Source organism: Arvicola amphibius, chromosome 2, assembly GCF_903992535.2.
Source record: "Arvicola amphibius chromosome 2, mArvAmp1.2, whole genome shotgun sequence".
Classification (NCBI taxonomy): Eukaryota; Metazoa; Chordata; class Mammalia; order Rodentia; family Cricetidae; genus Arvicola; species Arvicola amphibius.
The window spans coordinates 169,565,959-169,581,981 of NC_052048.2; the positions used below are offsets into that span (position 1 = coordinate 169,565,959).

At 41.3% G+C, this 16,023-nt stretch overlaps 1 protein-coding gene and 1 pseudogene across 2 annotated transcripts in view; one reads left to right on the forward strand and one right to left on the reverse strand.

Annotated features, from left to right (window-relative positions):
- Cped1 (cadherin like and PC-esterase domain containing 1) overlaps window positions 1–16,023 on the forward strand; it is a 271,573-nt gene that overhangs the window by 49,573 nt on the left and 205,977 nt on the right. For both annotated transcript variants that reach the window (XM_038318771.1, XM_038318772.1), the window contains one exon: window positions 13,577–13,683. In XM_038318771.1, coding sequence (XP_038174699.1) covers window positions 13,577–13,683 — 107 coding nt within the window. The remainder of the gene's footprint in view (window positions 1–13,576; window positions 13,684–16,023) is intronic.
- On the reverse strand, window positions 6,313–7,120 carry LOC119806782 (annotated as a pseudogene).

The window sequence follows — 16,023 nt, forward strand, 5'->3', positions numbered from 1 at the left end:
ACATGCCTATGAGAAAACTGTGAGTCTATTAATGCTTCAGGGGTCAATCTGTGGGTGTGGGGGGCAAAAGTCAGGGTGTAAATGTAGGGGCTGAGTCTGGGAAAAGAGGGTCAGATGCAGGGTTGGGCAGATGTTCAGGGCCTTGTGTGTTCTGCCAAACAATGCGATGTGTCTGTTCTGGTGGTGATGAGTTCTGTGTTGGGAGGGTAACTCTGGTCCCAATTAGGAAGTGCTATCAGAGAAGGAAAAACGGTTACTAGTGGGAAGAGCAGGGGCAAGATTTTGCAGAAGTGGTGAGATCTCAGATTCAGACACTGGGGCAGGATTTGGAAAGCCCAGAAAAGGATTGAGATATTTAATTTAGAATTGATGGAATTTAAGATAATGGCAAGTGGGAATGAAAGGAATGCCTAGCTGAAGATGACCTTCTGAGTGTGCGGCAGGGAGTGCTACACCTTGGAGGATGAAGATGATGGAAGGAGGAAGGGGTATGTGCCTCTCTCTCTCTCTCTCTCTCTCTCTCTCTCTCCCTCCGTCTCCTTCCCCCTCCCCCTCAAGAGATGGTGAACACAGAGTTGTACTTGTTTAACACAGTGTATATTACAGAACGCTAAGAAAAATATTCTCTGTAACATGAAGAAGTTCAAAAGGGAATTTAGAACTCATTAGCAGAAAAACAATAACTAAGGCAATGGAGAAAAATGAACAGAAAAATTAAAGTTAGGGTGAAGTGGTACTGCGTGTAAGGAAAAAATACAGACATAGTAAGAAAAGGCCCTGAATTCCCAAAGACCCATTTTCAATCTTCTTGTTTCTTAAAGACTACTGGGACTTCTCATGTGTGGAAAATGCTTCAGAGCACAGGTGGCTTTTGTAGCATCCCATGCGTAGTGACCACGGCTATGAAATATACAATGAATATTACTGGGAAACTGGGGTTTTCTGCTTAGGTTCTTGCTACTGTTTATAAAATGACTTTAAAATGGACTCGAAAGAAAACTTGACAACAATTTTATTAGCGATTTAGAGAAAAACTAAAGGTGGACAAGCTGTAAATCTTGCCAGATGCCTAGAGAGGGAAGACTAAGGGAGAACAGGAGAGAGAACCTTCATCTGTTTGTAAGTAGTCACAGGGTGGAAAGCCTTGGGGTGGGGAGTAGTTTTAGATCCACAAGTGAGGTAGCCCAGAGCAGAGAAGACATGCCCAGGCTTCACTCGGTGTCCAGATGAAAAAGAGATAGAAAAGGAGGCAAAGGAAATGTTAGGGTTCAAAAAAGCAGACACTGCATGGTGGAGACTCAACAGCACTGCCTGATTGTGATGGTTAATGTTATAGCAACTTAGCACAAGCTGGAGTCATCTGGGAAGAGGGAAGCTCAATTGAGGAAAAGTCTACATCAAATTGGACATTGTTCTTGACAAATCATTGATGTGGCAAGGCCCAGCTTGCTGTGGGCAGTGCCAACCCTGGGCTTGTGTCCCAGGTCGCCTTAAAAAGCAAGCAGAGCAAGTCATTAGGAGCAAGCCTGAAGGCAGCATCCCTCTGTAATCTCTGCTTCAGTCCTGCCTCCAGGTCTCTGCCTTGGTTTCCCTCGGTGATGAACTGGAGTTTGTCAGCTGAAATAAATCCTTTCCTTCCTGAGTTGGCTTTGGTTATGGCGTGTATCATAGCAACAGAAAGCAAAATCATGGCCAGGAGTGATGCAAGCAGTTGCAAGGAGGAAACACTACAGAGGAGGATACTTGTATTATCTCATTAAGGGGATAGTTATCTTCTTACCTTCCTAACATGGCTTTAGTATTTTCAGGACTGGTTTCTGGGTCAAGTGACTGACTGACAGGGCAAGCCAGATTGACTCTTAAGGGAGGAGAGAATAGTAACTATCTGAGTAGATCCGAATATCAGAGCTCCACCCAGAGCAAGAGGCTGATTCTATTCTTGTTTGATTTGGGGGTCTTACTGTGTAGCCTTTGCTGGCCTGAAATGCACTGGGTAGAGCAAGGTTAGCCTCAATTTATAGAGATCCTCCTACCTCTGCCTCCTGAGTGCTAGAGTTAAATGTGTACACCATCATGCTTGATGTGGAATCTTATCCTTTTAAGCAGAAAGAACTAGCTTTTCCGTAATGGAGCATTTACATGGGAGTTGTCCACAAAGTTCTGATACACAATCTCAATAGTCACTAAGGCTATTGTGACATTCCATCAAGAGTTGAGACTCTAAAATCATTTCGGAGATGGGCTGAAATTGAGACATAGATATAACCCTTACTGCGATGAAAATCTGAACATTCAGTTCCAAAGGACGAGATTCATTCAGCAGACGAGAGCAGTGTAAGTCACAGACTGAGACACAGATTCCTGACATTGGCACTCACTAGGGGAAAAGAGATAGTGACCCCGAACTCCCTTCTGGCATCCCTGGCCTCTAGCCTAGTCACTTCTGGCCACAGACAAGAATGGACCTGCTGCTGATCTACTCAAATAGTTACTATTCTCTCTTTCCCTTAAGAGTCAATCTGGCTTGCCCTAACCTACCCACCCATGTCTATCCCTCATCCTCCTCGCTAGCATAGGTGGGCTTCTGTCAAACTAAAACAGTTTCCGCCTAACTTAACAGTTACCATCTTATTTCCTCTGGAGATTTTGTTGCTTGGACTTTTTAAACAGCCTGAACTTTAGCTTTTACATTTTTCTTAGCTGTAGTCAAATGTGCCTTTTCTGTTACTAGGTCCCACCCAGAATACCACATCACATTTTATTTCCACTGCCCCTCCAACATTACATTTAGTCATTGCATGTCCCCCAAGTTTCTCTTGACTCCGAGTCCTTCTCAGAATTTCCTTCCCCCTACCCTTATTACCTTGACTGCGTTGAGAACAGGTGAGCTGTTTTGAGGTCCCTTTAAGGGAATTTACTGATGTTTTGCTCACTATTAGACGGACTGTTTAGTTTGAGGGAGAATGGTCACAGAGAAAATGCTTTATCCCATGCTCTCAAGGGTATTCCCAGTCATGCAGTATTGCTGAGGTGACTCTGATCAGCTCACTGAGATAGTCGTTGTCAGGTTCTCCCACAGTAAAATCTTCCTCTTCTTCCTTTTTCCACACTGGACTGTTGGGAGAGATATTGCTACACACACACACACACACACACACACACACACACACGTTTGTGTTGTTTGAATGAGATGTCTCCCAAAAGTCTTGGGCATTTGAATACTTGGTTCCAGTTGGTGGCTGTTTCGGGGAGGATTAGAAGCTGTGATTTTGCTGGAGGAAGCATATCACTGGAGTAGGCTTTCCGGTTTCAAAAGCCTTGTGCCATTTTGGATAAGCTTTCTCAGCTTCTTGTTTCTGGTCCAAGATGTGAGCTCCCAACTGCTGCATCAGGCACCATGTCTCTCTGCTGCCATGCTTCCTCACTGTTAGGGTTACAGGCTCTTCTCCCTCTGGAACTGTAAGCCCCAAATAAACCCTTCCTTCTACAGGTTGCTTTGGTCTTTGTGTTTTATCACAGCGATAGAAAAATAGTTAAGACCAAGATGCAGGGTGATACCCTGCTTGTAGGATGTGAAAGCTATCTGGTTTACCCAGAATTCTATAGGAGATTTGCTTCTCTATCCCCACTTATTTATTAGCAAATGGGTATTGGGGAAATAACCTAATGTTATTTTACTTGTTTTCTTGCCATGGACACTAATGGCTCTTTGAGATATTCAGCACTACTTTTTATTGTTTTATCATTTGATCTTTGTTTTTAGGCTTTCTAAGAACTTCCTGGGAATTTACAGCTCTTGAAGCTCATTTTATGTACTTCTTTTCCTTCTGTGCCTAGCCCCAAATCAACAGTTTCCTATAAACTTAATCTCCCCCCCCCTTTTTTTTAAATCAGAGAATGGTATTGGAAACCAATCTTTGGGTAGGGCATGTATTCCATTTTTAAAAATTTCAGATTGCTGCCATGTTGACCTCTGCTAAGGTGTTTTAGTTTGGCAAGCATATTAAATGTCTAAAATTTTGCAAAAGAGAAAAGTCTTCTCTCAGACAGAACTCATGCATGCCACCAATTATAGCTCAAATGGAGATTAACAAATAACACAGGCATATTAAAACGTTATGGAGGGAACAGTATCAAGCCTACTGAAGCAACCTCTTCTTGTTTTTGAAACAAAGGTTTATATAGCCCATAATTTCAATTTACAATATATCACAAGTAGAAAAATCACAACAGCAGGAGCTTGGGATATCTGGTTATACTACATCAACACTCAGAAGAAGAGAGCAATAAATGTATGCTTATCCTCATCTCACGTTCTCTATTCTTTTGTTTTTTTAGCAACCTCTTCTTAAGGAGTTATTTCTTGCAGGTAATCACACCTGCTTTTTGTGTTAAATTTCTACATATTAGGAAGATTCTATTTTGCAGAATATGAAAATAACGTTACTTCACTGAGCTTCTGAAGAATTCTGGGAACTCAGAAATGTTTCCAGAAACAGCCTCCATGGTCTTCCTCACAGCATCCCTCAGGGTGAATATCTGAGGAAGGTTCAGAGCAGCAGGGAGGGAATGCTTTGGGAATTCCATTCTGAGACACAGGGGTTCCAGCATCTGCTCTGAAGAGATACGGAACCAGAGCAAACACCTATGGCCAGACTCCTGGAGTCAAAAACCAGACTGGATTAGATTTTGCAATCATATTATACAATTTGTTAAGGATGACAAACTCCTGTTCAAATATCTGCCTTAAAATTAATGCTAAATGCTGAAATCTTTACCTCAGAAACACCTGCCAGTATCTACAATGTCTGGGTTAGAAGCCGTAAGATAAATAGTGCTTCTCTGTAGAGCGGCACTGACCAAGGTTAATCATGGGAGACATGCTCACTGATCTGCAGGTAAATGAGGTTGAGTGTTTAAAATAGAGAATTGGTTTATGTAGCTTGAGAGATTGGAGAGAAGATATAGATATTTGAACACAATCAATACTGAGATGGAATCAAGTATAGAACCTAATTTATCGACAAATTTTAAATGGGCCTGTGAGTGTAATGTCATCACCTGGATTGAATAGAAACAGAGAAAGTAAGATTCTGATATTTAGTGAGAATTTTACAGCTTAGTTATAAAAAAGGAAGAGCAATTCAGAGAGAATGGTGAATTAGTTTCACGTATTATAAAGAGATACTGTAAGTATTTAAAAGGGAGCCATCTTGGGTTAGGAGTGCAGTGCCAGGGTGAAGGACGTGTCCACACGCGCAGCGAAGGATGTGTCCACACGCGCAGCATTCCCAGTTAACCCTAGCCAAAAATAAGAAACTAAACAAACACAAAAAATGGCCAAGAAGAATGCACAGAATTAAATCAAATATCTGTAATACTTTACCCTAAAGGAAAACCAACTTTACAAAATGTTCTAGCCATGTCCTCAGGGAAGACTGTAACCGAATAATGTGAATGAGGAATGAGGCTTGGTTCTAGTAGCTAGGTACCCTAGACCAGTGGTTCTTCTCCTTCCTAATGCTGTGACCCTTTAATACAGTTCCTTATATTGTGGGGACCCCAACCATAAAATTGTTTTTGTTTATACTTCATAATTGCTACTGTTATGATTTATATTGTAAATGTCTGTGTTTCCCCATGCTTAGGCAACCTCTGTCAAAGAGCCATTCCACCCCGCAAAGGAACCATTACCCTGTAGCCAGTGTTCTCGTTGGGCATTCTTGGACCACCTGTCTGCAAATAATGGTGGAGACTTATTATTAATTATAAAAGTTTGACATTTGGTGTAGGCTTGTTTCCAACTATCTCTTATAACTCAAGTTAATCTGCTTCTACTAATCTAGGTTCTACCACGTGGCTTTTACCTTTTCTCAGTACAGCACATCAGACTTCTTCCTAGTCTGCTGTCAAAATCCCATGCATAGATTCTGCCTCTTCCTCTCTCTCCTGGGAAATCCGCCTATCCTTGCCTGCCTAGCTATTGGCCATTCAGTTCTTTATTAAATCAATCAGAAGGTGCCTTGGCAAAGATGTATCTTCACAGTGTACAAGATTAACCAACAACATGTCCTGCACGTTGAGAACTGCTTCCCTAGACACTGAGGGATGAATCTGCTTTCTAAGCCATAGAATGTGAGTCTGTTTTCCTGAGTGTTGGAAGAAGAGTTTTCTGTATGTAAGGCATTTGGAATTGGTTAACCCTGTCTTTCATTTTTAGCTTGTCTTCTTTAATACATAGTAGCTAAGAACCAAAATATATTTTTTTAAGTTTTGTAATTATATTTATGTACAGAAAACTCAGCAGTACATTTAACCCAGTTTAGTGGCGAGTTCTTTGGCCTTTGCCTTTTCCAGCTTGGCAATTCGAGCCACAGATTTAGGACCCAGGACGTTTCCTCCCCAGTGGCGGCGGATCTCATCATATCTGTCATTGTATTTGGTCCTAATAGCTTCCACCAGCTTGGCCAGAGCACCCTTGTCTTCCGAGTTAACTTGTGTGAAGGCAACAGTGGTGCACGTCTTCCTGTGGACCAGCCGCCCCAGCCTGGCCTTTCCCTTGATGATGCAGTAGGGGACCCCCATCTTCCGACACAGGGCAGGCAGGAAGACCACCAGCTCAGTGGGGTCTACGTCGTGGGCAATCACCACCAGCTGAGCCTTCTTGTTCTCTACCAAAGTGGTGACTGTATTGACGCCCACTCGAAGGACAGGTAGTCTCTTAGTTGGCACATCCTCTTTGCCAGCAGCCTTTCTTCTCAGCACAGGCCATCAGCCTCTGCTTCTTCTCCTGCTTGGTCTCTGGCCTGTACTTGTGGGCAAGTTTAAGCAACTGGGTAGCTGTTTGCCGGTCCAGGGCCTGGGCGAACTGGTTAATGGCAGGAGGAACTTTGAGCCGCTTATAGAGGATGGCCCTCTGCCGCTGCAGCCTGATGTAGCGGGGCCATTTGATGAAGCGTGTGAGATCTCTATTGGGCTGGATGTCCTGCCCAATGCCAAAGTTCTTAGGCCTCTTCTCAAACAAAGGATTCACCACCTTCTTCGCCTCCTGCTTCTTCACGACGGCTGGGGCTGGGGCCACCTTCTTCCCCTTGGCCTTCTTTCCCTTGGGCATCTTGCCGGGCTGGAGGAGAGAGCCAAAATATTTATTAATGTATCTTCCAAGGACTAGTGTTTTTCGCACAGTTTTCCATTTTTAAGACAGCACCTCAAAAGGTTGGTTTTTCCTCCTTTCAATCACTCCTTTCTTTCTTCCTTCCTTCTTTCCTTCTTCCCTTCCTTCTTTCCTGCCTGCCACCCGCCTTCCTTTTCTTCCTACTTTTGCATGGTAAATATGGGTGTGGATGTTCATCCGGGTTAGTGTATGTATGCATCTCAGTGTGTGTTCATGCATGCATTTGGAAGCCAGAGTTCAGTGGTAGGTCTCTTCCTCAAGACTCCCTACCTTACTTTTTGAAATAGGGTCTGTTATTGACCCTAGAACTCACCAATTTGGCAAGGTTGCTGTCTAATTAGCCCCAGGGATGTGTCTCCTTCTTAAGCCCTTGGGATTATAGGTGTGTGATGCCTTGCCCGGCTTTTATGCGGATGCTACGGAACCAAAGAGTGCTTGGTGAACAAGCACTCTACCTATTTAGCCATCTCTCTGTCTGGGTCTCTCTTTGCTTTTAATTATGCTTTATTTTATTTTTGCCATGCTTGAGATTTAATCTAGCAAATAGGTTGACTTTTGATTGAGTTCTAATTACTTTTCTGCTGCACACATTCAGTTATTTGCTTATTTAAATATTTAACAAACACATAACTTTTTCTTATATTACAACCACTAGATAGGCATGGAGATTCTAGCAACAAATAAAGCTCAGTTTTGCTCTCCTGAGCTCATATTCAAATCAGGGGGAAATACTGGGAGAAATGATATATGCCTACTGTAAATCCAGCACTCAGGAGGCTGAGGCAAAAAATCAGAGTTCAAAACCCACCCAGGCTACATAGTAAGATCTTGTCTCAAAAAACGAAATCAGTCCAAACCAAACCAAGCCTGACAGACCAACAAATAATATTAAATGAGGAAGACAGAAAATAAGTGATTATATTATATAACAAGAGGTAGTAAATGTTGTGAAGAAAAATAGAGCAGGTATAGATGTAGTATTATTTGGGTTTTTGTTTATGTTGTTGTTTCCAGTATGTGGAGTTCTCCTTCCTTGAGCACAAACAGCTCCTACACAAAAGGCGCTAGAATAAATGGCGTTATCTCACAGAGCTCTAGTCTCTGGGTTATATTACTGATCCTGCAGATTTTATCAACGAGGGAAGCGATTTGTGAACCAGGAAACAATTGTTTGCTTTTCATGGCAGTGTGCCTGTGGGAGACGGAAATATTCTAAAGGCAGCCTCGTTTCTTAGGGTAGATGCTTGTTTAATAAATAATGAATAAATAAATAAGTGAAATTTAAAAATCATTTTTAAAATTGAGACATCAACTGCTTTCTGAGCAAGCTCTGAGGAGGAAGGAGACGATACACAGTGTTTGTTTATGTGTGAATTCATAAATGGGGACCTTCACACTTTCCTCTCAAATCGTTTGGGACAACTTGATCTCCCACAGCACGCCCTGCTGTGGTGGGGAGCGCTGTCACCAGCATGCTATTTGAAAGGAGAAGCCTGCCGAGTGTTTGTGTTTTCGCAGTTTTGAGCTGGAGAATGGGACATGAACATCCTGTTTTTTTTCCCGAGAACTTTCCCCTATGACCTCTCTACTTAAGACCTTGGCTAGTTTAAGTCATGGGGCTCTGGTTTCATTGTGATAGAAAAAGATTATTAGTCACCTAAAAAAATAGTCTAAGGAACGTTTTGAGCTTTAGTTTTGAAAGTATGTGGGAGCCAAGTTACTGCTTACAATGGCTGAGTGCTCGCGTGATTGAGGACAAGTTTCTTCCATATTTAACAGACTCCAGTTGCCAGCAGCATTGCTAGTAAGGGACTTAGTCCCCGGTGAGCACCTAGGGTGCCTGATTATACCTACTATACTTTCCTTCAAGTTCCTAAAGGGAAATAGACAACACTGGGTAGTCACCAAAAAAGACCAAAGCTAGATAATATTTTGTTGTTGTTGTTTTACTTGTCTCTTTATTTTGAGTGTCTGTCTGTCTTTACTTCTAAAGTTTATACAATCCTTGTTTCTAGCATACAAAGTTGTCATAAGTAAGACATAAATGAAAAGGTATGTGGCATCAGAAGCGACGTCTCTCTGTTGTTTCCATGTGTTTTGAGGGGCTAAGGGTGTCAAGAACAGGGTCTTTAGACCTAGACTTCCAGTACTCAAGTCCATTAATCAGATGGAAGATGTTGGGCAAATTACTTAGTCCTTCTGTGCTTCTCAGAACATCCATATCCAGTGTGGGGTCCTGGGTGAAAAATTATTAATACAAACATTCAGAACAATTTGAGAAATATTAGGGTACTTAAGAATTCCTAGCTGTTGGGGCTGATGATATGGCTCAGCAGTTAAAATGCTTGCTTTTCCTGTAGAGAACTAGAGTTTGGTTCTAAGAACCCATGCTGGACAGTGTATGAAGAGTTGTGACTCCAGCTACTGGGGAATCCCATGTATGCTTCTGACTTTTGAGGGCACCTGTCCACATGCATATGTATACACACACATAAACACACACACACACACACACACACACATACACACACAGAGAGAGAGATACAGAGACAGAGATAGAGAGAGTCAGAGACACAGAGACAGAGACAGAGAAATAATAACAATAAATAAATCTTAGAACAATTTCTAGCTGTTTGCACCCTTGTTTATTGCCGCCTTTCTTAGCTACTTCTCTGTCGCTGTGAAAACACACCATAGCCAAGACAACTTATAAGAGAAAGCGTTTAAGTGGGCTTACTATTTCAGGATGTTAGAGTCTACGGCACAAAAGGAAAAGCGTGGTGCTAAGAACAACCGAGAGCTCACATCTTGAGACACAAGTATGAGCCAGAGAGAGAACACTGGGAATGACACAGTCTTTTGAATCTTCCAAGCCTGCCCATGGTGAAGCACCTCCATCAACAAGGAAACACCCCAATCCTTCCCCAAAAGTTACACCAACTGGGAGCTAGATATTTAAATGTATGAGCTTCTGAGGGCCATTCTTGTTGAAACCACCACACTACTATAGCTGATATATTCATTGTGGATTTGAAACCCAAATTCCAATTTAGTATTCTAAAGCACATAGAATCTAACTTTCTTTTAGGCAACAACTCAAGGAACTATCGAATTTACCAAGGACTACCACCAACTGACCAAATGTCAGTGTCCCTAAGATCTTTCAACAAAGCCAACCTAGCTAACGAACGTATTCAGTTCATTAAAAGTTAAAACATGAGCATCAGTTTGTCAAAGGACTGATTATTGGAATATGGCGGACGAGTATTTTACAGCAGAGCTAAAACCACTGGTGCTAGACGCAGAGCAAGGCAGCCTTAGGGCCGCGTGGAGGACTCCCAGGCGCCTCCCCGAAGTCTTGGATGCCTCACAAGATGTAGACCTAATGTGACTAGGGTTTCCAAAAGTGGCCCAAATCTGGTTTTTCAAGTGTGATTCTTCCGACATTTGCATTTGGCAAGTATCTACCTACTGTCCTGGGCAAGCACAATCCATTCAAGGACTGGGCTTGTACCTCCATGCCTCTCACTTGTCAGTTCTGCTGTGAATGTTGTGCTTCTGTCTGCTAGTAGGTTATTCTATTCTCTAGAGGATGGTAGTCACCAGGGCCCCCAAATCCGCCCTAGTTTGGAATTCTACTAAGGTATGAATTTGTACCTGAAATGCTCCAAAACTAAGATTAAATATTCTTTGCTCTGTAGTAAAAGTTTCTATTTTCAACATGGCTCCTGAGTGTCTGTGGCCCAATTTGAACATGTATCATCTCCTGAAACAACTAACACTTGGCATTGTAAAGTCAGGGAGGGTAGCAAGAACTGGAGGAGGGAGCCGACTTCTGAAGCCAGAGAAAGAAATGTCGAGAAAGTGAAAAGCTTACTAAATATTTAAGCTGTAGAGATTTGGGAGGTTGGCATCGAGCTCAGGTAAGGAAAGGAATTTTGAATGGAAACAAAAGTACTCTTTTGGCTTAGGTAGTGCTAATTAGGGAAGACATATATGAAGACATCTCTTGAAATTCCTGTTGTATTTCACTTCATTTTAAAAGAACATTGAAGGGCTAGGAGCCTTTTTTGAATTATTAATTTTTAAGTTGAAATATTAATTGAATATTTGGGGGAGATGAAGGGTCACCTTACGAATGCCAAGAGACTGTGTGATATTTTGTAAGTTATCCTCAAATCTTTTTAATGTTTTAGATCCTTCAGATAGAGAGATGAGGGCACTTACTGCTTGGCGTTTTCTTTTTTCTTTCTTTCTATTTTTTTTCCACATACCCAGGGCAAAATTCTGCTCATTGAAAGTTCTTAATGAGTTCCTTTGAATTATTTAAATGTTTCTCAATTTTAAACGTTTATGACTGAAGTGTGTTTCTTTCTACCAACTCTAGAAGTTGCCAAAGTGAAAGGAGACACACCTCAGAGGAACTCAGGATACACTCTGGTTTTAAGAACCAAACAATGCAGTTCTTACTTTGAAATTCCTCTCTCTTTGCATATTCTTATCTTCTTAAAATATTTATTTGGGGATCTTATGACAGGAGGCTTTTTTCCCTAGGGTTTCACTATTTCCTGAACTAGACATGAAATAAAAACGCATTGTATTTCTCTTAGAATTCAAATCAAAAGATGTTGGCTGACAAAGCCCACTGCCTTGTTCAAAACAGAGGATTAGAGGCATTGCGCTGTACTTGGGTTTGGTTCCAGGAATTGCTCTGAAATTGTCTTCAAAGTGAGGGGCTGTGCAGACAACATCTCCATCTCCCAAGCCTGAGGCTGGCTTGCTGTTGCATGGGTGAGCTTCTCTGTTCCAGCTCATCTGCTGAATTCACCCCTGCCCCTTTGAACGGCTGTGCTCTCTTTCAGTATCTTCGTGAACACGCCAACAGCACAGTTGCGCGATGAGCTTGACTTTGGTTGTTTAGATCACTTTGTTTGCCAGGAAGTTTTCCCTTCTGGCAACTAGACAGCCCAAACCATAAAACATAGTCCAGACGGCACAGGGCTTGTCAAATGAAAAGTGCTTGGTTGGCAAAGAGTGAAATTTCACTACTAATTATAGATTCTTCTCCCTTATTAGTTCTTTTATTTGTCCGGCCTTTCTTTGGGAAAAATGAGAGGAGAGGACTTTAAAGAAGCTGGTGGCCTCCCTAACCTGTTTCGAAGCTGTTAGGGGTGATGGAGGAGACAAGCGGAGACATCTGCGTTTGTCTCATGATTCACAATGGAGACAATGTGCACAGAAAATATTTTTAAAGCTAATTTTCCAAACAAAATGTTAGGAAAATTTCTCAAACTATGTTAGCTTGTTTATTGTGCCCAACTCCATCTTGACTCTCTGGATGTACTTCTTTTGTTATTACATTAACAATTGAAATACATTTCTTATATTTGTTTGTTTTCCTCTCAGAGATGATGCATTTACTATTCCAACAGGGATTCTCCATTCAACAAATATTTGTAAAGTACCAATTCCATGTAAGACATGTCGACTTAAAAAAATGGAAAGAAAGGAAGAAATGAATGGGCTGGAGAAATGGCTCAGTGACAAGAACACCTTACATGCAAGCGAGAGGACCTGAGTTCTGATGACCCCAACTCCCACAGTCTTTAATAGAAAGAAAGTGGGAGGTGGTCACTCATGATTGTAAAGCAGTGTTGTGTTGGAAAAGACAGGAGGACAATTGAGACTTTCAGGCAGTGGGCACAGCTCCAGGTTCAGTGTGAGAGCCTGAAAAAGGTGGAGTGTGATGGAGAAGAAAGCCCTGCCCCCTCTACTCCTGTATCTGTGCCACAAACATACATACCACACACACACACACACACACACACACAAATACACACAGAAGAACAAATGAAAACCAATTTATATATGCCCATAAATAATTATCCATTAACCAGAATTCACTCTTCTAAGTTGACAAGCTATTGTGGCAGGCTCGTGTGACTTATTGACAAAGGATTTTGTCCTTGGTAAAAGCTGAAATATTAGTTGCCTCAGTTCACGCCATGTTCTGAATTTTCAACTCCACTCCAGTAGCTGTAACTAGACCGCAGATTCATTTTTCATGAAACCTTTGAAATTTTTATTAATTTTACTGTCTGTCTAGCATATTCTTTTTTTTGTAAGAAGTCTTATGAACTTTTTAAAAATAACAAGATATTATATATATATGTATATATATATATTCTAAATTTAGCTTGCAAGAAAATTTATAGATATTTCATACTTGAATTTTTCTAGACTACATTGTTAAAAATAAAACAGTAAGCTTTTGAATTAGACAAAGTTGAATTTTAGTTATTTTGAGTGTTAGCATTCTGCTATAAACACTGCCACTTGTGTTTTAGGGTTTAAATAATTACATTTCTCACTGGAAGGAGCTAAATGTTGTTATGTTTTTAGGTGATCTGAACTCCTGGGATGTGTTCATTTGCCTGCCTTCCAGAGAAGCCGGTGGGAAACCCTGCATACCCAGGGAGCACATGTGTCGACTAAGTCTACATCAAAAGGTAAACACTGTCAAAGTATAAAGTCAATTTTATCATCCTATGGATATTATTAAAATGGAAAGTTTTAGGCCTATATATTATTGTTTTTAGTTCTTTGGGGTAAGTTTCATAAAGAGTTAGGTGGCTTTCTATCACTCCAACAAAGTGCCTCAGACAAACCCACATATAAAGAGGGAAAATCTACCTCTTTATTGTGAAATTGACTCACAGTTTCGGAGCTTAAGGCCCTGGTTGTTTGGCCTTGCTGACCTTGTGTTAGTGCTGAGGCCATACATCACGAAGTGAGTGTGTGGTGAAGAAAATCGTTCACCTTGTGGTATCCAGGAAGTAAGGAGACCAAGGAAGGAAATGACCAGGGTTCCAATATTTCCTTCAACAGCTTGTTCACAGTGGTCTAAGTTCCTCTAGTGAAACCAGGCTTCCCAAAGATTTCACCAGGTTCCAATAACAAACAAGCCACTGATTAACCCTTTACTCTATGAGTCTCTGGGGGCATTTAAGATACAACATGTAGTCCCATGCCTTATAATTCATCTTATAATTAAAAACAAATTTTGTTTTGTTTTTAATATAATCTCCAGCTTGAGCTCTTAATGGGTTTTTTTTTAACTCAATAAAGCACAAACTTTACCTAGAATTATGTAGCTTATTGCATGGTGCTTATCCTCAATTCAATGATTCATAGTAGAAAAATATTTCCTATGTCATTGTACTGACCTATTCAAACTTAGCATATGCCCTAATGAGCTTCAGTTGCCATGGTGAATCAACCCACAGTCACCTAAGAGGAAAGCCTTGAGTGAAGGATTATCGGGGTCAGATTGGCCTGTGTGCATGTCTGGGAGGGATTATTTTAATATTAATTTATAAAGGCGGTCCTAGCCCTACAGGATAAAGGCTGCAGAATCACTAGGCAGATGGTCATGAGATGTATTAGAAGGCATAAGCCCACGAGCTATCCAGAGAGCGAACCAGCAAGCAGCAGCATTTCTTCATGGATTCTGCTCCAAGCTCCTCTTGTCCTGCTTGAGTTCTTATCCTGATTTCTCCAGAATGTGACCTGGAAGTGTAAGTTGAAATAAACACTTTCCTCCTACAGTTGCTTTTGGTTGGAGAGTTTTATTTATTTATTTATTTATTTATTTATTTATTTATTTATTAAAAATTTCCACCTCCTCCCCTCCTCCCATTTCCCTCCCAGTTTTATCACAGCAACAGAAACAGAACTAGAACATCATATTAAACGGCAAAAAAAATGTAATATACTTTCTCAACCTAAAACTGAAATTCAGTATTTACTGTCTACACTGTGTGAACGTTCATAAGTGAAGGTGAGACGAAAACTTGCCCAATGTGCCAGTCGTTATACTAGACGATTTAGGTATGGTTGATACTTGTGACAAGTCTGGGAGGAAAGGGAAAAAACCCAGCTGGTTTTTATCTCCTAACTGAAGCTGCAGTGCCTACCCTAATGACGCAGTGGCACAGACAGGCTAAACAAGTTTATTTTTCCTCTCATTTTTTTTTTCTTGTAACTTTTTACTTCTTTGACCTTTAGGCTGAGCACTTTCTTTTTGTGTGTTAGGGTTTTGGTTTTACAAAGCCAAAGTTTGGTCTTGAACTCACTATGCAGTCTAGACTTGGCCTAAAATTTGCAAAAGGCTTCCTGTCCCAGCACCGCCCACTCCTGCCTTAGTGTTTGAGACCTTTGTATATCTGAGTCATTTCTTCTTTTTATTCCCCCTTCCCCTCCCACTTCCTCTTCCGTCTTCTTTACCAGCTTCCTCCTCTGTCCCCTCCTCTTCTGCTCCCCCTCTTTCTTTCTTTCTTTCTTTCTTTCTTTCTTTCTTTCTTTCTTTCTTTCTTTCTTTCTTTCTTTCTTTCTTTTCTTTCACGGGCCTGGGATCCCTAGCACTACCTGTAATCACAGCCATTCCATGTCTGTGTTCACCACACTCTCTCACCTTATGCTTTATGACACCACTACCCGAATCTCAATTACCCTTTTTCCTTAAAGATTCTCAAGTCTGCGCCTAACCTTCAGAGCAGTCTCCCAGGCTTCAGGCTTGCGCGTGCCTCTCCTCTTGGCCTTGATGCCCCTCTGATGCCTCAAACCCAAGTTTCTTAGCCATTCTGTCCAGTCAGTTCTAATATGACCAAGTACTCATTCCCCTCTTAGATTATAATCTGTCCTTCATCTTCATACCCTCCCTCTTCTTTCTTAACAAACAAGCAAAATAAGTACATAACCCTGAAATAGTCTGCAGAGAAAGTAATAAAAGAACCAAGGAGAGGAAAAGAAATGCTAACAAGAAAAAAATGGCAGGGCCCCTAGGAACT